This window comes from Triturus cristatus, chromosome 1_2, assembly GCF_964204655.1.
Source record: "Triturus cristatus chromosome 1_2, aTriCri1.1, whole genome shotgun sequence".
Classification (NCBI taxonomy): domain Eukaryota; kingdom Metazoa; phylum Chordata; class Amphibia; order Caudata; family Salamandridae; genus Triturus; species Triturus cristatus.
The window spans coordinates 703,524,899-703,550,963 of record NC_140580.1 but is presented as its reverse complement, the minus strand read 5'-3'; the positions used below and the strand labels follow the sequence as shown (position 1 = coordinate 703,550,963).

General features: G+C 37.8%; 1 protein-coding gene across 4 annotated transcripts in view; it reads left to right on the top strand.

Moving 5' to 3' along the window:
• Positions 1–26,065, top strand: part of DLG5 (discs large MAGUK scaffold protein 5) — a 1,132,805-nt gene that overhangs the window by 690,772 nt on the left and 415,968 nt on the right. For all 4 annotated transcript variants that reach the window (XM_085608570.1, XM_085608569.1, XM_085608568.1 and 1 more), the window contains one exon: positions 1,719–1,881. In XM_085608570.1, the coding sequence (XP_085464696.1) occupies positions 1,719–1,881 (163 nt within the window). The remainder of the gene's footprint in view (positions 1–1,718; positions 1,882–26,065) is intronic.

Here is a 26,065-nt window from a genome sequence, read left to right as displayed (position 1 = left end):
CCGTGGTTCTACTGGATAGTGCTAGTTCATGGACCGTTGAGAAGATTTCCTTTGAGCGAGACTCAGCTGCCATGATCCTGTTGGTATAGAATTCAGTTTTAGCCGCAAGGATGCCATTTTTATAAGTTTTTAAAACAGACAAATAAATTGTCTTTAGCTCTGGACTGTAGGTTTTCCTCCAGGCATTCACAAACACCTCGACTCTCTTATACTCCAGGTTTACTATGACATCCCTCAGACATATCAGTGAGTGGCAGGCGGCACTCACATGCTGCAGGAACTCTTCTTTCAGGTACACAGGGATGGAGCCATACTTACAACCAACTTGAAGTTCCTTCCTAGAGTGCTTTCTGCCTTTCATACCAGCCTAACCATAGAGCTCCCAGTCTTCTTCCCTCAACAAGACTCAGTAGTAGAGAGAGCACTCCATGCCCTACTGGGCTCTCATGTACTGCAGGACCAAGCCCTTTCATAACGCTGACTAGCTGGTCGTAGTCTATGCCGAACCCTTTAAGGGACAACGTATTTCGAAGGTAGGCTTTGCAAGATGGATAATCAAATGCATCCCACTCCACCTCGGAACACATCCTACTTCACATTAGAGCCTCTTCCTCTCTTCTTGAATTAACCCTCTCCCCCCTCCCTCCCTGTTCTCCCTCTCCCCTCCCGACCCTGCCCACAGGAACTTGCTATCTCCAGCCGCTGCAATGCAGACAAGCAAATGTGCCTCAGCAATAGAAAATGAGGTACAAAGTCCACATACCCTCATACACATAACAAATGCATTCAAATGTGCTATCCCTAATCCGAAAAGAGCACCGCCGGTTGTCCCCAGGGCACACCCTGCATACAAAAAAGTAGCAACCATGGCCTATATTGGCAATATTATGAAAGTGGATGTATGTAAAGCAGCTGGTTGTTCAACCCCACATACTTTTACCCATACTATTGTGTGGATATCTTAGCCAAACGGCAAGCAGTGGTTGGCAAGTCTTAAACACCTTATTTCAGACATCTGCATCATCCACACATTATCCGTTACTAGGTGAAGGGTACTGCTTTACAGTCTGCAGAGCATGTGTATCTGTAGTAACACATGCGAGGAACTGAAAATGTCACTTACCCTCTATGCACCTGTTCATAGCTGGAATGCTATAGAGTAACATATGCCCAACCTCCTCGCCTGAGACGTGTGGCTTTAGTTGCAGATTTCTTCTTTACTAATTAATTTTCTTTTCACAGTGCATATATGCCTCATGCTGCCTTCACTTGCCACTCCATAATTATCTCACCCTTTGTACGAAAAATGATCTAACATGAAGGCAGTGCCCATGTGCACTGCTACCTAAGAGTGGAATTCCAGTGCATCCCGTGATGTGAAAGTCTTTCCTAGAAGAAAAACAACTTGCAAACGTCAGAGTCCAACACTAGATGGTAGAAATATGCAGAGCATTTGAATCTCCAGCACTACACGATACGAACAGATGCTTACAGTGTAAGTAAAAATTTCCTTTAATGTATTTCCACTAAGAAAGTAATATGAAATAGGTGTCATTGGTTCCATCTGTTTCCACAATCGTCAAGTTCCGATGGTAGTTAACTCAAGGACAATCATGATCCAAAGCATGCATTAATGACTTTTCTTTGGTGCAGAGTCACAACATCTCATATGTACCAGAGATCAATTTTCTTAATGATCAAAAACCTTTCTTTTGCAGGCCATACATGGAAGAGCCTAGGCATGTCAAAGTGCAGAAAGGTGCTGAACCCCTAGGGATTTCAATCGTGAGTGGTGAAACGGGTGGCATTTTTGTGTCCAAAGTGATGACAGCAAGCATTGCTCAGCAGGCAGGCTTGGTGTACGGAGACCAGTTGCTTGAGGTAAACTGCTTGGATATGAAATATTAGAATTGTGTGTGGTGTACTAGTAATTCTTACAGTATCTGTTTTCAGGACATTTCTAGCATCTGTAATCAATCCGCCCTTTTGTCAACAATTCTTTATCTCTAAGTAGAAGCCTTCCAATTGAGAGGATTTTGTATACAACACATTTTATGGATCATAGGGCTTTGTTATGCATTGGGCTCTCCAGTACTTTGTACTTTCAGGGGCCTGTGAAACAACAATTAACTGAGGAGCAATGTTTGTCTTTTTAAACACAACTTCTAGTTTCATAACTTCTAGCCAATAATGCTGCCATATTTATGGAGGCAGCCAAGACTTACATTTATCTATATTAACTTCATCTCCTACATTATTTCCTTCGTATATGAAGTGAGTGATGTTATCTGTCGACTCAAAATCCTTCCACTGCCAGGTTAGCAAATTGCCCAAAATCATATTAAAATGTGTATGTTAAAAGTATGATTAGAAAAAAATGGAAAATGTGAAAAATAAAATGTGTGGCAGTCATTTACCACCTATTACTGTATTCTACATACCTGCCGCATAAATGGGTGCACACAGGTTTACTGTATAGTTCTAAATTAATTAGATGCAGGCATCTTTGGAAATAGTGTGCAGGATGTTTTGATTTTGGCCTATTAACTGGGTCTGCAGTGTTCAGCTGTACTTGTACTCGTGCCTGAAGAAACACAATCTAAAGAACAAATGGTGTTCCCCTACCATATCATATTCATTGAGTCACTGCATCACATACGGTACATCAGAGCCACTAAATCGGGGATACCTATACTTTGCATGAGTCACTGCATTATTTATATATATATATATATATATATATTCCACTCGATACCACTGCGTCTCACTTTCCCCTCACGGGACGAAAGAACACTGGAGCCGAGGCCACAATCAAAATGCGTGTTTATTAACACCAGGTCCGACGCGTTTCGGAGTTGAAAGGCACTCCTTTCTCGCGGGCAACAGACTGTGTTATTTTTTCTGAATTAAAGCGCAAGTGCCGGTCACGTGCTATAGACACAAACAACATACTTAAATTCATCATTTTTTTAATTCAATCGAAATCATATGGCAATTGATGCATTGACATGCGATATTTGCACCACAATGATAATGTTAAAAAATATATATGTGGAACTCAAGCAACATTATACATTTGCATAAAGTAATTCAAAAATTCGTAAACTTTATCGAAGCGCTAGTGCGCACAGAAACATGCTGGGATACCCATACCTTCATTGGGTGTTATCGTGGCAGAAATCTTATATATATGTGTATATATATATATATATATATATATATATATATATATTACCTACTGGCGGTCGCCAGTAGGTAGTTATAGTTAGGACCACGTTTCCATAGGAAATCCGCAACATTCTATTTTGAATAACTTTGGCGCCGGTCGACGAATCCTCGCGAATTTGTCAAAATAGGTGGGGCGCTACGCTCCGCTCCTACCCTGAAAGTCTCGGGGGGATTCGTCAAGCGGGGGCTGAGATAAAAGGGGGTCCCAAAACGCGTTTTTCCCATGCATTTTTCCATAGGACCTTTAGACACAGCTACAGCCCGAACGGCTGAACAGAATTACTTGAAATTTGGCAGAGAGGTAGTCCTCAGGTCAAGGAAGTGCCTTTTGTAGGTTTGGTGTAAATCTGTTCAGTAGATTCTGAGAAAATAGCCTTTAAATCAATATATATATCTGAGCCAGCTTACGGTGCGCTTACGGTGCGCTTACCGTACGCGTACGGTGGCGTGCGCGAGCGCGATTCTGATTGGCCCTTAGATCTTAGTAAACATTCGAATCGGTCGAAACCAGGAAGCGGCGGCCGCCATTTTCTCTCTCGCACTCTGAGGGGGGAGCTGATAAACAAATGCCAAAAACATATAAAGGGGCTGTTTAGACAGCGCCCATGCACATAACCATGTTAGTTGAGTCTTCAAAGATCCCCCAAGGCAAAAAACGGTAATTTTTTATTTTTTGAAAATTTCGCCGATTACGCTTACCGTACGCTTACCGTACGCGTACGGTAAATAATTATTTAAAAAAAAAAAAACCACTCTCTCCACCCCGTGTGCAAATGGTGGCCGAAGGCCACCATTTGTGCATGGCATATAAGAGCACAGCATTTCCCCAAAAAATTTCAACAGAAAGCATAAGCGCATAATATGTCCTCCATGTGCGCACGGTGCGCGAAGCGCATCGTGCGTACATGGCCCATCTAGCGTAACGTGGGCACGCGGTGCGCGTAGCGCACCGCGTGCCCACCGTGCGTGCACGGCACTAACTGCGTAAAGTGGGCACGCGGTGCGCGAAGCGCACCGTGCGCGCACGTAACGAACTGCGTTAAGTGGGCGCGCACGCCACGAATGGCGTAAAGTAACTTAGCATTTAAAAAAACGTACAAATTCACTGAAAAAACCATAGGTTTCACACACGTTATAGTTAGGAATTAGCATTTAAAAAACCTTGCAAATTCACTGAAAAAACCATAGGTTTCACACATGTTATAGTTAGCGGAAATTTTACTGATAAAAAACCAATGAAATTCCCCCGTTATAGTTAGTGCAGGAAACTATAACTCACGCGACCGCAATCTTCTGCTGATGACATATGTGTCTTTATGAAAAAAAAATATTTGTAATATATGTATAGCTAAAAATTTATGGAAGAAGACATGGGCAAATAAGTGTCTAAATACAGTATTAGCATCAGCAGATGATTGCGGTCGCGTGAGTTATAGTTTCCTGCACTAACTATAACGGGGGAATTTCATTGGTTTTTTATCAGTAAAATTTCCGCTAACTATAACATGTGTGAAACCTATGGTTTTTTCAGTGAATATATATATATATATATATATATATATATTCACTGAAAAAACCATGGGTTTCACACACGTTATAGCTAGGAATTAGCATTTAAAAAACCTTGCAAATTCAGTGAAAAAAACATAGGTTTCACAGACGTTCTAGTTAGCTGGACATTTCACTCGTAAAAAACCAACTAAATTCCCCCGTTATAGTTAGTTAAGCTAACTATAACTCGCGCACCCGCAATCCACTGCTGATGACGTCACATATAACATCACTCATCACATGGTCACTGACATCACTCATGACATCACTGATGACATCTCAAATGACATCACTGATGACATCACTGATGACCTCATCCTTGTACCCACCCGGTACGCGCATTTTTTTTTTTTTAAACAAAAAATTTTTAAACACCCTACAAGGTCCTTGAGGGACTACTACAGAAATAAGAAAAGCATAGAGAAGAGTAGTGAAAAAAAGTGAGCATTAAAGTAAATGTGTGATAATTCCAGAAATTTCACACTTACCTGACAATGAAAATAACCTAATTAAAAATAAGAGATTTATTTAACTTTATATAAAGAAGTTTATTTTTCATATTTTTCCTTTCTCAATCTGTAAAAAAAGAAAAAGGTATTAATATTTAACAATACATTTTAGAATACAGTGCACATATTTTCATATTTCAACACATTTTTTTGCCCTTTTTTTGCTGTTTTCAGAATATATTGCATTTCACTGTAAATCGTAAAAGCAATTGCATTCATCACTTAACAGCGGGCAAAAAGAAAAAACAATCTGAAAGATTGTTTAAAAAAAGCCCAGAATCTCTTCTCACTAAAACATACCGTAATAGAAATGTAACATTTGCAATAAAAATCTCACCTAAGAACAATAACTAATTCCCGTAAATATTGTCTGAAAATTGTGTTGCATAAGCATAATCACCAAAATAATTTGTGTCAAAGAAGTCCACAATGCAAATTATTACCTTTCCTTTAGGCCAAATGGTAATTTTTAAAATATTTTTGATGACATTTCCAATGGTAATCCAATTAAATTGTAATAATGTTTTGTACAGATGTTGCAATTTCTGTCTAAAATTTTGGTTTCAGAAAAATTAAATACGAATTTGCTAAATCAAAAGGCAAACGTTGCTTGAAAACCAATTGAGAATCATTACACAGTGTCCAGCCTTTTTCACATTTAAGAAAAACTGTGTAATGACCAGAAGTTACAATAGGTCCATCATGGAAAATTATTGCAACTGTGACAAAAGTTTTTCCAGAAATTGATAATTGCTGTCCTGTAAATTTCTTTATTAAAGTGTCCAATTTTGTTCCATCAGCTCTACAAAGTTGCATCATTAAAATTACATACTGTCCATATTTCTTTAAAAATAACGTTGAAAACATGTCTGATTTACGTTTAGAACATTCCATGTTGTGATTGGCATCTTTAACTAATTTACTAAAAGTCACTGATTTAGTCTCTGGCAATGTTAAATAGATAAACCTTTCTGAATCAACATTAGAGCTGCATGTGTAGAAACAGTTTTCACAACTATGTTCCCATTTATAACAGAGACCAAACAAATTTTCAATTTCTATCCCTTCATCTTCAAGTACCAAAAGGATATACATCAAGAATTCCTGTGCATCTTGCTGGACATTTTGAGAAAACTGTGTTCGTCCTGAACAAACATCTAATAGATTTCTAATTTCAGTCGCACTTTCTATTTTAGCTTTTTCAACACGCAGCTTCTCATAAAGAAGACTTAGCACAGAACAGAATCTTTTTTCATGATTTTCTATTATCTGCTCTTGCAAACTTTCAAGATAAAATACAACATTCAGCACTACATTTGCGTAGCAGTTGACACCAGAGCTATTTTCAAAATGGCAACCAACAACCTCTTCAACATTGTCCTTTTTCTTTTTGCTTTCAATCACATGACTCTCTTTTTGTTTTCTCTTCTGTACATCCTCATTACAGATATTCTCAATTCTCCTTTTCCGACAAACAACACGTTTCTCCAACACAGGATACTGACCTAAATGAGGAGCATAGGTTCTTCTTAATCTATTATACTCCTTAACACAATTTGCATCAGCACTAACTTTTGAGTCATCAAAGTCTATCATGAATAAACCAGATAATGTTTTCACTCGTGACAAAGCAACATATGCCATACCTTCTTTGAACACAGTAGATCCAATGTTTACAAATGCACTATCAACAGTTAATCCTTGACACTTGTGAATAGTTACAGCATATGCTAGAGAAAATGGAAACTGCTTCCTACGTACATATAAGTCTTTCACAAGCAAAAAACGGACTGAACAACGACTAATTTCTTTTACCTCTTCAATCTGATCAAATTTTATTTTTAAAAACTCAATTCCTTCTTTTTTCTGGTAGTTAACAAAACCCACAACTTTACCCATAGCTCCATTTACTAAACCTTTTTCAACATCCAAATTTCTCCTTAAAAATACTCGACAGTTCATGCAAAGATATAGATTTTTTTCTAATCCAGCTGTTTTCGAAATGTTCTTCTCTAGAGAATCCAATTTATTTTTCAGTTCGCCTGTTAATGTAATAGTAATTTTCATGTTGGATTTTGTCCACTGCTTCCATTTTCTTAATCTCTTCCTTTTCCAATTTCAAAAGTTCCTCATTGAATATTGAGCATTCACGTAGTGTTGGCATTAAGCAGATTACAGTATTTTTTTCTGCAATGTTCTTGTATATTTTCTCTGCAACTATTTCTTCACTTGGAAATAAATTATGTAGCAACCGACTCTGTAATGCTTTTCTGCCAACTTCTGTGAGTAGTCCAATTCTGATATCTTTCAGAATACTTCCATATTCTTCATCATTTGCTTGCCTCATATTGGTAGTGAGTTCTTTGTACTCAAAGAATGACTAAATATTCGCATTACCAATGCTTCCTAATGACTTCTTCGTGTCCTCATGTGTCACAGTATTAAACACTGGTTGTCCTTTAACTGGAGTGAGCTGCAGTAGATCTCCAAAAACTATAACATGTTTTCCACCAAATAACACGTCATAGTCTGTCATTAGAATTTGCTGCATTCTTAAATGCACAAAGGCAAGCATTAAGTTTGATACCATGCTTACCTCATTAATAATGAGAACTTGCATCTTCTTCAACACTCTTGAAACTTCGAAACATGCTTCGCCAGTTAGCTTGTTATATTCTATTTTGTTCTCATGCTCCACTGGTAACATTAGCAAGCGATGGAGAGTAATTCCTTTAATATTATATGCTGCTAACCCAGTTGGAGCAGTAACAACACAAGATAAAGTTGAATCAGTTTTTTGCTGTAGGTAGCTTCTGATGACTTTAATTAAGAAACTTTTCCCAGTTCCAGCTTGTCCACTCACATACAACCTAATTGGTTCAAATGATGTGCATGTGCACTCTTTATTTTCATGTAGTAATCCGTGATCAATTTTTTTTCTGACTTCTTCATAAATTTGTCGTTGTTCTTCATTCAGTTGTTGTTCCAAATCTGGTAAGTCTATTAAATCTTCCTGAGCTTGATTCATAGCCGTTTCCACTTCAGTCATGGCTATTGCAGCTTCATTTTCTAAGATTGGCTGTCCTAGTGGATCTTGACTGAGCGTTCCAGAACTTTGGCTGTCTTGAGAACTGTCTCTAGCTACTTCAGCTGCAATTGTAGCTTCCTGTTCAATTTCTTCGTTTAACATTTGGACATAATTCCTGAAAATACTGCATTCAATGTGCTTTTTTCATTTGAAACAGATCAATGGTGTTTGCCATTACTTCTTTTGAATGAAGAGGATGTATGCTGAAATGTTCATAAATTTCTTCTTCTTTTGACTTGTCAACTTTTTCAATTTGCCCAGTTGGTGTTTCTGTGTCTCCTAGTACATCTTCTTCATCTTCATCTATATAAATTGATTCATACCATTTATTATTTTTTTTCAAATACAAATTTGCTCTTTGTACTTTTCGTACATCTACCAGCTCCTGCCAAATTTTCTTACTCTTTGTAGGTACACCATTAACCAGAATAACTAATGGTTCAGTTTCCAAAGTATCTGTATCAATAGTTTCCATATTTTTTTTCAAATCCAACGGCAAATAGACAACTCTTCCTTTTAAACCTCTCTGTAAATCTGAAGGAGGTAATTTGCCTGTTTTTGGCTCCATACGTACTATGGTCTGGAACAGATGAACACATTGAATGAGTATAGACTCATACGTATTTAAATCAGAAAGTTCTGCAGGAACTTCAACCAATTCTAATTTATTATGTACAGCTCTAGCTGGCATTTTATTTTCTTCTAACTTGTTGTAACAGTATTTACAAATACGATGATCTTCACCCAAATCAAAACAATTTTCAAGAAATATGTATGTTGCAAAATCCTTCCACTTATAATTATCTTCTTCTTCACTTTTTTTGTAGAGATCAACATTCCTTGTTTGGATTTTATAATGGCTTCTCCGGCAACAAATACAAGTAATATTTGGTCTTTCGTTAGAGATGATAGCAAATTTTGTTATTTGATCTTCAAATTTCTTATTTACGGAGGGTTCTACATTCTCTTCCACATTTTCCTCAATAACTGTGTCATTCCCTGCACTTTCTTGTTCTGGACCAAAGTAACAAAACTGAATCTCATCAGTAACCTTCTCAACATCTGATACAGATCCTCGAAACAGAGCCTTATTCAACTCATTTAACTTTAGTGCTGGACTTTTAGCAAAATACAATCTTCTCACAAATTATCTAATTTCAGTATGATGAACTGCCAGCATCCTAAAATGGTGAAAAGCACTTTGACAAACTTTCCTAGATAGACAAGCCAGAGAGTGTCCTTGCAAACCAGTATTCTCTCTCACTCTGCATGGATCTAGTCCTTGAATCACCTTAATCTTCTGTTTAACACTCTTTTTACTATATTCTCTTAAAAACTCACGTAATTTATCAACAGATTCCTGTCGCAAAGTACAAATACTACTACAATTCCAAGTATACACTGGGGCTTTAGGACGTCTCCCCATAACCTCATCCGCAATCACTTCTTCCTCATTTCTTGGAACCATTTTCTCCTTTTCCATTATACAACCATCTTTTACTTCATATGCTCGTCCACTGGCGTCAACTGCATGCAGCAAACTATTACTTTGAAGATAACTCTCTTCATTAAAAAATGGTTCAGTACTTGAACTATGCATCCATTCTCCTAAAAACACTTTACAAAAGTTATTTCTTTTTACTACTCTTTTCGTTTTGCCTTGTGACTTCATTACATTAACTATTTTTTCTAATGTACGCATCCTGTTCATAATTAAAATGAATAGTTTTCTTTTTAAATCTAAAGCCTTAGCTACAATGGCTTCAATATCTTTTTTTCTCTTGTAAAATTTAGCTCTTTTCTTATATGTTTTCACATCCTTTAGCAAATTGGACATCACTCTTCTCTGAAACATTTTCCTACGGATCTCTTTAAATGCTGATTTTCTTTTCAAGTTAATTTTTATAGCCTCTGCTTGTACATTAGCATTTAGTAAATTCTCACTATTCTCCTGTTGTTTTCTACTTGAAACAGTTTTTCCAATGGGGGCATTTTTTAAATGTTTCCTTTTTTTGAATATATTTTTAAAGAATTCCTTTGTCTGCTTACCAGAAGACTTTTTCTTTTTCCCAACATGAGCATCTTCAACTAACTTGGGTCCTCCAGTTGTCTTCAAATATACATTTTTTTTCTGGTTTTTTCGCTGTCTTGATTTTATAGGCATCTTATATTTCCTTCACTGCCCTGCAGCAATACCTGAAAGTAAGTTAAAAAAAATACCTTTTTGTAATTTTAATATATTACTATATTTGTTATGATCTTTTCTTTTCTCATAACACTATCTACCCCTTTCCTACAAGTGAAAAACACAAGAAAACCAACACGAATTTAATCTCTAAGAACAATTCCTGTGTGCACACAGACTCTTGGTGTGATTCTAGGCAGAACACGATATTTCATTTGCAAATCAAAGCACACTTATTTTTTTTATTTTTTTTGCAACTGTTAATTACTCTAACAGTCTGACACATTTTCTTTATAGTTTAGAGAGGCAGAAAAGAGCACATGTCCAATCAGCTTTTTTAGAGCATGTACATGTGTAACCTGGCTGACTGACTACACTCCAGCAAAGATAATGATCCTTGGTGATGTTCAATGCATTAGCGTTCCTCACTCCTACCTAAAACACCACCCAGTGCTGATTAGTAAGCATGAGTGTACAGGAAAAACAGCTACCTCTCTGCTAAGAGTGTGGTTCTGAAGACTGTCTACTGTCAGGTGCAAGAGAGACTTGAATGGACCCTTACATAACTGCATAAACACTGTAAACATGTATGTAAGACTACATGTGTGGTAAGGGTTAATATGAGTTTTTAGCATGTAGCAACTACATGACCCATTGCAAGAGTGGAAGAAAAATCTACCATGTTGATTTCAAATATGTTAGCATTTGCCTCTTATTTGAGAAACTGTTTTGGGCTGAATGCTAACCACCACATTTCCAGAAAATAAGCTTCCCCTTTCACACGAAATACATCTCTGACAGCAATTCCTCTGTGCTCACAGACTCATGCTGTGATTTTACGCAGAAAATGAAATTTGCTTGCCAATTTCAAAGCACACTTACTACTGTTTTCTGTGATTTTAGGCAGAAAATGAAATTTGCTTGCCAATTTCAAAGCACACTTACTACTGTTTTTTCCTGCAAGTGTTAAGTACTCTAACAGTCGCATACATTTTCATTACAGTTTTCAGAAACAGAAAAGAGCACATGTGCAAACAGCTTTTTGAGACCATGAACATGTGTGACCTTGGTGACTGACTACACTCCAGCAAAAGAAATCAGCCTTAGTGATGTTGAATGTATTAGCGTTACTCACTGCTACCTGAAACGCCACTCACTTGTGAATACTAAACATGATTCTACAGGATAAACTGCTGGGTGTGTGCTAACAGTCTGCTTATGCAGACTGTGTATTTTCAGTTGCAAGAGACATATGCATGGATACTTCCAAAAAGAACCAGAGAGACACGAAATACATCTCTGACAGCAATTCCTCTGTGCTCACAGACTCATGCAAAAATCACCACATACATCCCCTCTCAAACGCATAACTCACCTTTAAAATTAGTTAGTTGAGAAAGAAATGTGGCACTCAAACAGCAGACTATCAGAGTCAGAATATCAGAGCTGTACACCTCTCTCCTCTGAACAGAACCATTTAATGGCAATGTTTCCCTCTCTTTTTTCACACATATACATGTTAATTACAAATCTCAGTGCTTCCCACTTTTTTTCAAATGAAATCACACATTTCTATTGGTTGAAAACTTCAACCCTTTTCCAAATGTACCCTTCCCCCAACTTGACTTCTGCCTGCTACCATCGCAACAGCTCATGGAACACTGCTGTGAGGAGAGAGGTCAGAAGTTCACCACACAATGTTTCAAATCGAAAGCCCAAGAGTGCTTCACCTGTCCAACCTAACAGCAAATCCAAACTATTCTTCTGTGGGAACACAATTTTCTGAACCAATACAAAACATGCTTCTAAAAATGTACACATACAGCCTACTTTTTACTGTAAAAAGATTTGAATCAGCCAATGAGTTCTTTTTATTTAAAATAATTATGTATGCCTCCATTTTCAAACTGTCTTTCATTTCATATTGCCATTCTACTGAAAGACACCTTCTGAGTGCATCCAGATCTCCTTGAAAGATGTTCACAGTGTGGATTGTAGGTCACAGCTATGTCTTCTGGAGTGAAAAGTATGCAGAAAACAGAGGTATAGTGAGAGACCTTGCTTTGCCAAATGTAGACATTAAATGGATTGGTCAGAGAGGGTTAAAATGGCACCAATTATTGCCTTTGGTGAAAACCTTTCAACATCTCCCACAGCCTAACCTTATTATTGTGCACTGTGGTGGAAATGACCTAGGCACTTTAACTGGTGTAGGTCTGTAAATGCTTATTAAGGACACCTTTGTGCAATTGATGTAGCTTTTTCCTCAATCTGCCTTTGTATATTCTAACATATGCCAAAGGCAAAAGTGGAACTGGTCCAACCAATTTTGTCCGCAGATTAACAAAGCAAGAAAGCACGTCAACAAATCTGTTTCTGCTTTCCTCAGAGACTATGGTATGGGTTCTATATACCACAACAACTTGCGTTACAACATGCAAGACATTTATAGAGGAGATGGTGTACATTTCACTGATGAAGGCAACAGAGTCTTCCTCTTGAACTTTAGACTCTGCATCGGTACTTACTTATAGGTACCAAAAAACACTTCATAAACACAACGGCTCTTTTTAGAGCCCCCTAATATCTTAACACTTAAATTGGTTTTTTTCTTCTACTTTTTTTATTGTTTTTTTTTCTACCGTACGTGTACGGTAAGCTTACCGTACGCGCACCCCGCGATTTTTTAAAAAAAAATTTAAATGTATTTTTCATACTTTTATGACCTTCTTGGACCCCCTGACAAACGCTAGGGGGTCTGAAACTCTCTTCGTTGCCCCCTTTCCACGTTCTCCTCCTTTGTTTATCAGTGTGAAACACACAAAATGGAGGCCGACACTTCCTGATTTCGACCGATTCGAATGTTTACAGTCATGTAACCACCAATCAGAATTGCGCTCGCGCACAGCAGCGTATGCATACGGTAAGCTTACCGTACGCGCTCGGAGCGCGCCTATAGATATATATATATATTGATTTAAATGCTATTTCCTCAGCACATACTGAACACATTTACACCAGACCTACAAAAGGCACATCCCTGAACTGAGGACTACCTCTCTGCCAAATTTCAAGTAATTCTGTTCAGCCGTTCGGGCTGTAGCTTGGACTAAAGATCCTATGGAAAAATGCATGGGGAAAACACGTTTTGGGACCCCCCCTTTTTCTTAGCCCCCGCTTGACGAATCCCCCCCGAGACTTTCAGGGTAGGAGCGGAGCGCCCCACCTATTTTCAAAATTTCGCCAGGATTCGTCAATCGGCGCCAAAGTTATTCAAAATAAAATGTTGCGGATTTCCTATGGAAACACGGTCCTAACTATAACTACCTACTGGCGACCGCCAGTAATATATATATATATATATATATATATATATATATATATATATTTCCTCGTACGCTCTCAGAAGAACAGACCACAAACGGGGATGTCTAGAAAGGGGTGTTTTAATTCACTACGCGTTTCAGCTCGAAAGCCTTGTTCACGTGAAAGATTGTGCACAACACGGTGATTGATAAAGTTAATTCAGTCGACATCAACAAAGGACAACCAATGACTAGACGATTGAACAATGGCAGACATCTTGGAATGTAGTGTGCTGATTGACACATAAATACATTGCATTCAGAGCTCGCCACACAACTAATTTTTTAATTTTTCAACGCCAGTGCAGTATCGAAAGTGGATGATTACAGCTAAAATAGCATTGCATTAGTGAGGCACTAATGTGCCGAGTAAAATTGTCGGTAAAATGCCATGTGTAAATATTTGATGTAGTGCCAAAGGTGTGTTATTAAGGCAATCCTAGGCCGTGTCTTATAAGTGACATAGAAGGCAGACAAATAAATGCATAGTGCACAAATGCGTCCAAATGCTCAATGCCCCAGTAATTGCATACAATGTTCTTCAGATTAAATCTGCAAAATTTCGCAAAAGTTAAATGAACTTTTAAATAAACTGTCAAGTGACAAGTAAAAGAACATGAAAGGCATTAGAAACATGCTGAAGATGCACGAAATACTGTTAGTTTACAGAGATAAATGTAAACTAGGCACAATGTCATTTAATAAATGTCCTCATAAAGGTGTCCATCTAAAGGTGTCCATCTAAAATAAATGGCCAAGTGGCCTGTGCATGAAACACCAATCAATTGAGAAAATGCCCTTGACACATGGCTGATCAGTAGTGTGAAAGGGCAGGAAGACAATAAATTCTGCCAGAACTATATTGTTAACTGCAAAGATGGATTGAACTATACCATGGTCATCCGGTTGTCATAATAGAAGAAACAATGATCATCAATCACCGTGCTCAAAGAGTGAAGAAGGGAAGGAAGGGTAGGTAGCCCGTGTGAGGTGAGTGCCGGTGTTTGGGCACCTTCCTTTCTTCCTGGAAACAGAAAAGAAAAAAACATAATGTTAAAAATTGCTTAAAAAAGTTATCGCAATAATTCAATGAACACAATCTGATGAGGAGAGAAAGTTGGTTAGAAAGTTAAAAACAAAACCGTCTCATAGTGTATCTGAGAACAGGAACAAGAAACGGGAGAAGAACCATAAACACATTGACAGCACAGCACATTAATCTCTCAGGTGAACAGCTAATTCCTCATCCTGATTGAGGCCCCCTGGGTCTTTGGTTTGAAAATCTATTATGTATTTGGACTCACGCTGCCTCAATTTAAGTACCCTGTTGCCCCCTCTGGGATTCTTAGTGATCTGTTCAAGGATGAAGAATTTTAAAAGTGCAGGATTACAAATATGTTTAGCTTTGAAATGACGAGCCACGGGGTACTTATCATCATTATGTGCAATGGCTCGATAGTGTTCGAGAACACGCTTTTTAGCGAGAAGAGTGGTGCTGCCTATATACCACAGTTTGCATGGGCATTCTATAGCATAGATCACAAAGGTGGTACTGCATGTAAGGAATTCCTTGATCTCTTTGGTGATGCCATTGTAGGTAATTTTGTTACAAAATGTGCTGTTCTTGCAGGCTTTACAATGCCCACAAGGAAAAAATCCCTCCAAGCCATGTTGTTGTCTAGTGGGGTATATGGTAACATCACTTCTTACTACCAAATCTCTAATGCTTCTACCCTTACGATAGGTGATGCTGGGTCTATTGGGGACAGTCTTACCAATTACATTGTCACATTTCAGGATATCCCAATTTTTTGCTATAATTTTGTGTATGTTTTTGGAATCTGAATTGAAAGTCATAATCATTCTAGTTGTATCATTGTTCTCATCTGAGGTTTCAACAGGTTTGTCAGAAATGGTGAGATCTCTGGGTATGGCGTCTGCTCTGTCGTTGGCTTTGCGGAGTACCCGGTTAGGGTAACCTCTAGTTTTGAACCGTGTCATCATCTCTCTACTGGTATTTTCATAGGCGACTTGGGTACTGCAATTTCTCTTGGCCCTCAACAGCTCACCATAGGGAATACTCCACTTAAGTGTCTCAGGGTGACTGCTGAGGGCATGCAGGACACTGTTGCCTGCAGTGGCCTTTCTGAACAGAGTAGTCTGTATAGAATTATCTATGATGTCCAATCTGACATCTAGATATTCAGCACTGTTCTTGCTGATGTGGCTTGTCAGTACAATGTTATTGTTACTGATGTTAAGTCTATCTATGAATTGGATGGCTTGTTCTTCGTTGCCATTCCATATGATAAACAAGTCATCAATGTAGCGCATCCATGTTGTGACGTGTTCTAGATCTTGTTTGTAGTCAGGGTTGGAGAAGACTAATTCCTCCCACCGTCCCATGAAGAGATTTGCCAGGCTGGGAGCAAAGCAAGAACCCATCGCCGTCCCGACCACTTGCCTGTACAGTTCACCATTAAAAAGAAAATGTTATTGGTGAGACAGTAATTGATCATGTCCATAATCATCATGCTGTGGTCTCTATGGTGTAAGGGTCTGGTGTTAAGATAATGTCCACAGGCCTCTATCCCTTGTTGGTGGTCAATGATCGTATATAATGACTGAACATCTACCGTAATGAGACAGGAACTCATCTCCCACTTTATACCCTCAATCTTTTTGAGGAAATCTTTCGTATCCCTGATGTAACTGGGTAGTTTACTGACATAGTCTCTGAGGAAGTGGTCAATATATTTGGAGACATGTTCTGACACACTGCCCCTGGAAGAAACAATTGGACGTCCAGGAGGATCAGTGGGGTCCTTGTGTAGTTTAGGTAGTAAGTAAAGGGCTGGAAGAATTGGATGATCATTTTTTAGATATGTGTATTCTTCCCACTCAAGTAGGCCCTTCTCTCTCCAAGTAGTGAGTTTGTCCCATAAACATATGATACTGGTGTTGTAGTTCTCCATGCTTATGTGTTCATAATACCTGATGTCTGAGAGTTGTCTGACTGCTTCTGCGATGTATTTGTCCCTGTCCAAAATTACCACATTGCCACCTTTGTCCGCAGGGCGGATAACGATGTTACTGTCATCCATGAGTGATTTAAGTGACTGTCTGTGTAAATGACAAATTGTTGTTAAAACTTTTTTTCTTCTTATGTCTGAAGGTGCACAATGACCTACTGACACTATCATGAAAGGTGTCAATGGGATCATATGAGGATGTGGGAAACAATGTGGATTTGGGTTTAAAACCTGAAGATACATGGCTGTCAGTAGTTAAGCCTAGTCTGTCAACAACTTGTGTGGTACTGAGTAGGTCTTCATTGTGAGTGCTGTTAGTTGCGGGACTCGAGTCTTGGTCTAAGTGTATCATGTCAACGAGTACATCAATATCGCCTAGTGTGATGTTGTCTAGGTGCTGAGACGTACCAGTGATGCCTTTTCTTGAGTCCCCCAATCTTTTAAGTTTATACCATTTCTTTAATTTTAATTTTCTTACAAACTTGAAGAGGTCTATTCTGGTGTCAGTGAAATTAAAGGAGGCAGAAGGACAAAAAGAAAGGCCTAAGCATAAGGTTGCTTTTTCAGTCTCATTGATGTTTCTCTTCGATAAGTTGACGACTGTCTTATTTACCATGATGGGATCCATTAATATGCTTTTCTTGGGCGAGTTCTCCTTCCCATATTGCCCCTTGCTCTGCCTCTTCCGCCATCGTTGCTGAAGTCTCTTGTGCCTGTTTCTTCGTCTCCTCGGCCTCTGCCGCGACCTCTCCCTCTCTGGCCCCGTGATCTTGTTGCCGGAGTATCCTGTTTCGTCCGTCTGCTCCGGCGCAGATGTCGATATTCCTCTTAAAAATTCACAGGTCTGCTGTTGGCTTCGGTGTTGGAGGCTGCTTCAACAGACACGTCGGATTCAGTACCACTGGCTGTAGATGCAGGAGCAGATGAGATACCTGTCTGCTCTGCTGTGGAAGTAATGTCCATTTCTTTGTTGTTGTATAGATGGTCACATTTCTTGCTGAAAGTGAGAATCCTCCCACTGTCATAGTCGTTGTAATCTCGGTTTAACTTCCTCTCTTTGCGCGCTTTGATTTCATCTTCGTGTTGTTTCAGGCGCTCTTTCATAGCATTCATAGAGCCCTCAACTTCTTCAGTGTCAGAGAGTTTTTGCAAATCTTCCGTGAGTTCTTGTATCTGCTTGATGAGGTTGTCTCTCTCAATCCACGCGTACTTGATCAAAATTTCCAACATTCTTTTGGAGCTGAGAGCAGAATTTTCCGACCACTCTGTGAGCATGCTAGGGTTGGGTGTTTCATATGTCGGTGTTATGAATATCCTTAAGCCTCTTGGGACCATGTTTTGATCAACATAGTTCTGTAGGGAGATCGCCTCCCACCATTTAAAGATCTCCGACTTCTTGAGTTTTTCTAGAATTCTAATTTTCTCCTCTGTTGAAGAGATGAGCGTTGGTTTCAAAACAGGTGTGGTCTTAGTTCTTGGTTTTCTTGTAAACATAGCTTGGGCAGCTGCCCTCCTTTCTTCCTCCTCATTCATTGTAGAACACGCCTTACTGTTAAGTCGCGTTTGTGGTCTGTTTTCCCCTGTATGAATAACAGGTTCCTCCTGCCAAACATGGGCTTCACTCAAAGAACAATGTCGAGTAGAAGATTTGTACTGTAGTGCCTGTGGTGCACAAATCTGCCCCGCAGTGCAAGTACGGCAGCGTAGCATAAATGCCTAATCACACTTGAAAGTTCCGTGATTGATGTGACAGCATAACATAAGTGCCCCGTCACACTCGGAAGTTCAGTGATAGATGCGAATCTATTGGTAAGGCTGGCAAAAGTGATAGAGGGAATCCTATTCCAAAAAGCCGCTTCTCCCGGAGAAAACGCAGGTGTCTCGCCGTGAGGAAAGTACACCGCGTTCAGACCCGTAGAGGCAGACAAAATAGAAACAGACTCACCTCCTTGCCTTCGTTGAATACTGCAACTCGCTGCAAAGTGTTCACCATGGATGGCCGGTCTATGTGCAGTCCTCTGTTAAGAACAAATCCAGATAGCTCCTTCCGGCTGCTGTGACCCGAGAGAGGTGGCGTACACCCCGGCGGAGCGTGCCGGTAATTCAGTTCCAAAGATGCAAAAGCAGTTCCTCGTACGCTCTCAGAAGAACAGACCACAAACGGGGATGTCTAGAAAGGGGTGTTTTAATTCACTACGCGTTTCAGCTCGAAAGCCTTGTTCACGTGAAAGATTGTGCACAACACGGTGATTGATAAAGTTAATTCAGTCGACATCAACAAAGGACAACCAATGACTAGACGATTGAACAATGGCAGACATCGTGGAATGTAGTGTGCTGATTGACACATAAATACATTGCATTCAGAGCTCGCCACACATAACTAATTTTTTAATTTTTCAACGCCAGTGCAGTATCGAAAGTGGATGATTACAGCTAAAATAGCATTGCATTATATATATATATATATATATATATATATATATATATATTCACTGAAAAAACCATAGGTTTCACACACGTTATAGTTAGGAATTAGCATTTAAAAAACCTTAGAAATTCAATGAAAAAACCAAAGGTTTCACACATGTTATAGTTAGCTGGACATTTCACTCGTAAAAAACCATTGAAATTCCCCCGTTATAGTTAGTTCAGCTAACTATAACTCGCGCGCCCGCAATGCACTACTGATGACGTCACATATTACATCACTCATGACATGGTCAGTGACATCACTCATGACATCACTGATGACATCTCAAATGACATCACTGATGACATCATCCAGTGAATGTGTGTTTTTCTGAAAATTAAATATGTTTAATATATGTATATCTCAATGTCGATGGAAGAATAAATGAGTATATAAGTGTCTACATTGATGATTTGTTTTTTAAAAATTGATTGTGTAACTGACTGATTAAGTGTATCTTTATGAATACATGGCTAAGTGAGTAATGTTTAAATGTGTAAATACCTGTATCAGTCTCTCACTTTGTATATAAGTGGCTGCATGGGTTGGTGAGTAGCTACATGAGTGTCTATATAGGTTATTAGTTGGTTTTTTGAGTATCAGTATGAGTGTCTGAGTGTCTTCATGGTTCGGTGGGGGTTATTATGTAGTGCATAGGTGCATGAATGAGTGACTCACTGTTTGTATGTGTTGAAGACAGCATGTGTGTAGGACCGTATGGGTGGATGAGTGTGTGTATGGGTGTGTTAGTGAGTGAATGACTGTCTCAATAGTGTCTTTATGAGTAACTACATATTTTTTAAACTAGTATATATGACTATTGGTGTATATAAGTAAGTATATGTGCGAGTGAGAGATTGGAAGAGTGCCTGTATGAATAAGTATGTGTTTCTATAAGTGATTATTTAAAAGACTAAGTATGTGTAAGTTTCTGTAAAAGTAAGTGTGGTGGTGTGTGTATAACTGTATATGCAGGTAAATGGATGTTTGATTCTTTATTAGCATGAGTGACTATGCGTGAGTAACTCTATGAATGAGTGGCATTGTGTTACAGGATGTTTAGGTGTATGAGTACATATGATGTGTGAGTACATGTATGAGTGACTGTATAGGATTGTTGGTGGATGAGTGGATGTGTATGTGGATCTTAGAATTGCTGAATAGGTTGTTGTAACTGTTATTTGTATGTCCATTTTTTTGAAAATTTCAGTCTTTATTTTTAAATGTGTGTATCAAAGGTTATATTAGGGTGAGAGGAGGTCTACCACTCTATCACAAGGATGATGTCATCAGTGATGTCATTTGAGATGTCATCAGTGATGTCATGAGTGATGTCATGAGTGATGTTATATGTGACGTCATCAGTAGTGCATTGCGGGCGCGCGAGTTATAGTTAGCTGAACTAACTATAACGGGGGAATTTCAATGGTTTTTTACGAGTGAAATGTCCAGCTAACTATAACATGTGTGAAACCTTTGGTTTTTTCATTGAATTTCTAAGGTTTTTTAAATGCTAATTCCTAACTATAACGTGTGTGAAACCTATGGTTTTTTCAGTGAATTTGCAAGGTTTTTTAAATGCTAATTCCTAACTATAACGTGTGTGAAACCCATGGTTTTTTCAGTGAATTTGCAAGGTTTTTTAAATGCTAATTTTTTTTTTTTCTTCTTTTTTTTTTTTACATATTTTTATTTTAATTTTCTATCCTTTTTTAAAGACTATGGTTAAATTTTTAAAATTCTACAATATGTTTTTATTTTACATTTTTTATAAAATAAACAGGTAAAATTTATTAGCAATACATTTTTTCCTTTTTTTTAAATTTTTTTTTAGTGCGCGTACGGTAAGCTTACGGTAAGCGTACGGTTTACGCAATGTCCGTAATTTATCTACGCTGTTTGCGCATAGTTACGCAATTTGCGTAGCCGCACGTACTCCGCGTGGGGCGTGTACGCTACACGCGCACGTTACGCGGAAGTGTTGGGGAGTGACTGTTATGCGCGCGAGCGCGTGTCTTTTTTACGCGCATGCGTACTTTTGCTGTAAGCGCACCGTAAGCGTACGGTAGGTCATGTGATCATGAAACACAACTTTTGATTGGTTGAAACTACTTTCAGTTCTAGAACTCTCCTACACCACACCCATTCCCCTCATTTCTGCTTGTGATCCCTTAGGAGAAGGAGCTGGGTTGTCTTTGTGATACGATGGCAGAACAGCAGAGCTCTTCTGAGAGTGAGGCTAGCAGCACTACCTTGAGGCAGAGAGCGAGGAAACAAAAGACCTCTTACGTATGGGAGTATTTTACTTTTCCAGAAGGCCAGCAAAAGGTAAATGCACCCTTAGTGACTTGTAAGCTGTGTAAGCGTGTACTTTCAAGAGGGAATCCTGACAGGAAGCATTCCTTTGGGAATCACACCATGATGAGACACCTTAAGGATGTACACAGAAGGACACATGCTCGACTTACTGAAGGTAACCCTTCAGTAAATCAACCAAGCACATCCACAGCAGCTCAGCCTGGACCATCATCTGCAGGGCCGAGTCCTTCTTCTGCAGGTCAGGTGAGCCCTTCATCTGTGGGGGGAGCATCTCCTTTTTCTGGTCCTCTGGAAATTAACCCTCGGTTTGCGAGGGTTGAAGTACGGTGCGCCACTTGTCATGATCTAATTAGTTATAGGGAGACCAGTATTTCCCTAGTGAACAGTAAAATAGATCAGCACACTTGTCGTACCATCTAATATTCCCAATCTTTCTTTCCTCTGTCCCTGCATGAACACAACGGCTCTTTTAAGAGCCAACCTTACCTTTCATCTATTTTTTATATATGTTTTTAAAAACTTTTTTTTTTTTTTTTTACCGTACGCGTACAGTACGCGTAATTTTTTTTTTTTTTTTTTAAAAACACTAAAAATCAATTATCACATTACAAGGTCCTTGAGAGACTACAATTAAAAACTGAAAATGTGATTGTAGAGAAGTGGAAAAAAGGGACCATGATATTATTGACTTACCATACCCACTCAAAAAAAGATTTATTCATTTAAATTTTTTTTTAATTGCTTTAAAAATGGTTCTAGTTTTCGAAAATTTTCTATCTCAATCTGAAAAAAAAGAAAAAAGTATTAATATTTAATAAAACATTTTATAATACAGTACACATATTTACATATTTTTCAAAAAATATTTTTGCCTTTTTTTTTGCTGTTTTCAGAAAATATTGCATTTCACTATAAATTGTGAAAGCAATTGCATTCATCATTTAACAGCAGGCAAAAAAAAAATTAACAATCTCAAAGATTGTTTTAAAAAAGCCCACAATCTCTTTTTGCATAAACATAACTTTATAGAAATGCATAATATTCTTAAAAAATATCATCTAATATCAATACTTATTTCTTTAAAATACCGTCTGATATTTTTGTTTCAGAAGTATAATCACAATAATATATCTCAAATAACTCCACAATACATCGGGTTCCATTTCCTTTAGGCCAAATAGTAATTTTAAAATTCTTTTTTGGTTAAATTTCCAATGGTAATCCAATAAAAATCTAAAGTTTAAATTGTACAGATGTCACCGATTCTCTGTAACATTTTGGTTTCCGAAAGATTAATTAATAATTAAATAAGTCCACAATAGAATTGTTTACCTTTCCGCATGGCCAAATAGTAATTTAAAAAATCTTTTTTGAAAAAATTTCCAATGGCAATCCAATAACATTCCAAAATTTAAATTGTGCAGATGTTACAGATTTTTTTCTAAATTTTTGATTTTCCAAAGTTTCCTTAAAAAATGGAAAAATTCCACATTACAATTGGTTACCTTTCCATTAGGCCAAATGATAATTTGTTAAATCTTTTTATTTGTAAATTCCAAATGGTAATCCAATAAAATGGTAAAATTGTTTTGTCCAGATGTTGCCAAATCTCTCTAAAATTTAGGTTTCAGGAAGATTAGATAGGAATTTGCTAAATCAAAAGGCAAACGTTGCTTAAAAATCAATTGGGAATCATTACAGTGTCCAGCCTTTTTCACATTTAAGATAAACTGTGTAATGACCAGAAGTTACAGTAGGTCCATCATGGAAAATTATTGCAACTGTTACAAAAGTTTTTCCTGAAATTGATAATTGCTGTCCTGTAAACTTCTTTATTAAAGTATCCAATTTTGAACCATCAGCTCTACATCGTTGCATCATTAAAATTACATACTGTCTGTATTCCTTTAAAATTAATGTTGAAAACATGTCAGATTTACACTCACCGCATTGCATGCTATGATTAGCATCTTTAACTAATTTAGCAAAAGTGACTGTTTTACTCTCTGGCAATGTTAAATAAATAAACCTTTCAGAATCAACATTAGAGCCACATATATTATAACAGTTTTCACAACTATGTTCCCATTTATAAGAGAGACCAAATACATTTTCAATGGGAACCCCTTCTTCTTCCAGTACCTGAAGAAAATAAATCAAGAATTCCTGTGCGTCTTGCTGTACATTTTGAGAAAACTGTGTTCGTCCTGAACATACATCTAAAACTTTTCTAATTTCAGTAGCACTTTCTATTTGAGTTTTATCATTACTCAGCTTTTCAAAAAGGAGACTCCGCACAGAACAGAATCTTTTTCCCTGATTTACTATTATCTGCTCTTGCAAACTTTCCAGATAAAATGCAACATTCAGCACTACATTAGCGTAGCAGTTGACACCAGAGCTATTTTCAAAATAACATCCTACAACCTGTTCTTCATTTTCCTTATTCTTTTTGCTTGCAATTACATCACTCCTCTTTTTTTTCCTCCTCTCTACATCTTCATTACAGATAGTCTCATTTCTCCTTTTACGAGAAACTACATGTTTCTCCAACACAGGATACTGACCTAAATGAGGAGCATAGCTTCTTCTTAATCTATTATACTCCTTTACACAATTTGTATCAGCACTAACTTTTGAATCATCAAAGTCTATCATGAATAAACCTGATAATGTTTTCACTCGTGACAAAGCAACATATGCCATACCTTCTTTGAACACAGTTGAACCAATGTTCACAAATGCACAATCTACAGTCAATCCTTGAGACTTGTGAATAGTTACAGCATATGCTAGCGAAAACGGAAACTGCTTCCTACGTACATATGTCTTTCACAAGCATGAAACGAACTGAACAACGACAAATGTCTTTAACTTCTTCTATCTGATCAAATTTTATTTTTAAACATTCAATTCCATCTTTTTTCTGATAATTAATAAAACCCACAACTCTTCCCATAGCTCCATTAACTAAACCTTTTTCAACACCCAAATTTCTCCTTAAAAATACTCTACAGTTCATGCAAACATATAGATTTTTTTCTAATCCAGCTGTTTTGGAAATGTTCTTCTCTAGTGAATCCAATTTATTTTTCAGTGTGCCTGTTAATGTGACAGTAATTCTTCCATCCTCAATTTTGTCCACTGCTTCCAATTTCCTGATATCTTCCTTTTCCAATTTCAAAAGCTCCTCATTGAATATTGAGCATTCACGTAGAGTTGGCATTAAGCAGATGACACTTTTGTTTTCTGCAATGTTCTTGTATATCTTCTCTGCAACTATTTCTTCCTTTGGAAATAAATTATGTAGCAGCCGACTCTGTAATGCTTGTTTGCCAGCTTCAGTGAGTAGTCCAATTCTGATATCTTTCAGAATACTTCCATATTCTTCATCGTTTGCTTGCCTCATATTAGTAGTAAGTTCCTTGTACTCAAAGAAGGACCAAATATTTGTATTACCGATGCTTCCCAATGACTTCTTCGTGTCTTCATGTGTCACAGTATTAAACACTGGTTGTCCTTAAACTGGAGTAAGTTGCAAAAGATCTCCAAAAACTATGACGTGTTTTCCTCCAAATAACACGTCATAGTCTGTCTTCAGAATTTGCTGCATTCTTAAATGCACAAAGGCAAGCATTAAGTTTGATACCATGCTCACCTCATCCATAATGAGAACTTGCATCTTCTTCAATACTCTTGAAACTTCCAAGCATGCTTCTCCAGTTAGCTTGTTGTATTGTATTTTGTTCTCATGCTCCACTGGTAACATTAGCAAACGATGTAAAGTGATTCCTTTTATGTTATATGCTGCTAACCCAGTTGGAGCAGTAACCACACAAGACAAAGTAGAATCCGTTTTTTGCTGTAGGTAGCTTCTGATGACTTTTATTAGGAAACTTTTTCCAGTTCCAGCTTGTCCGCTTACATACATCCTGATTGGATGAAATGATGTGCATGAGCACTCTTTTTTTTCATGTAGAAATCCGTGATCAATTTTTTTTCTGATCTCTTCATAAATTTGTTGCTGCTCTTCGTTCAGTTGTCTTTCCAAATTTTGTAAGTCTATAAATTCTTCTTGAGCTTGATTCATAGCCGTTTCCACTTCATTCATGGCTATTGATGCTTAATTTTCAACGATTGGTTGTCCTAGGGGATCTTGACTGAGTGTTCCTGAACTTTGGCTGTCCTGAGAACTGTCTCTAGCTATTTCTGCTGCAATTGTAGTTTCCTGTTCAATTTCTTCATTTAACATTTGCAGATAAGTTGTGAATGTATTGCATTGTATGCTGTCTTTGCAAGCATTAAAAGAATCTTC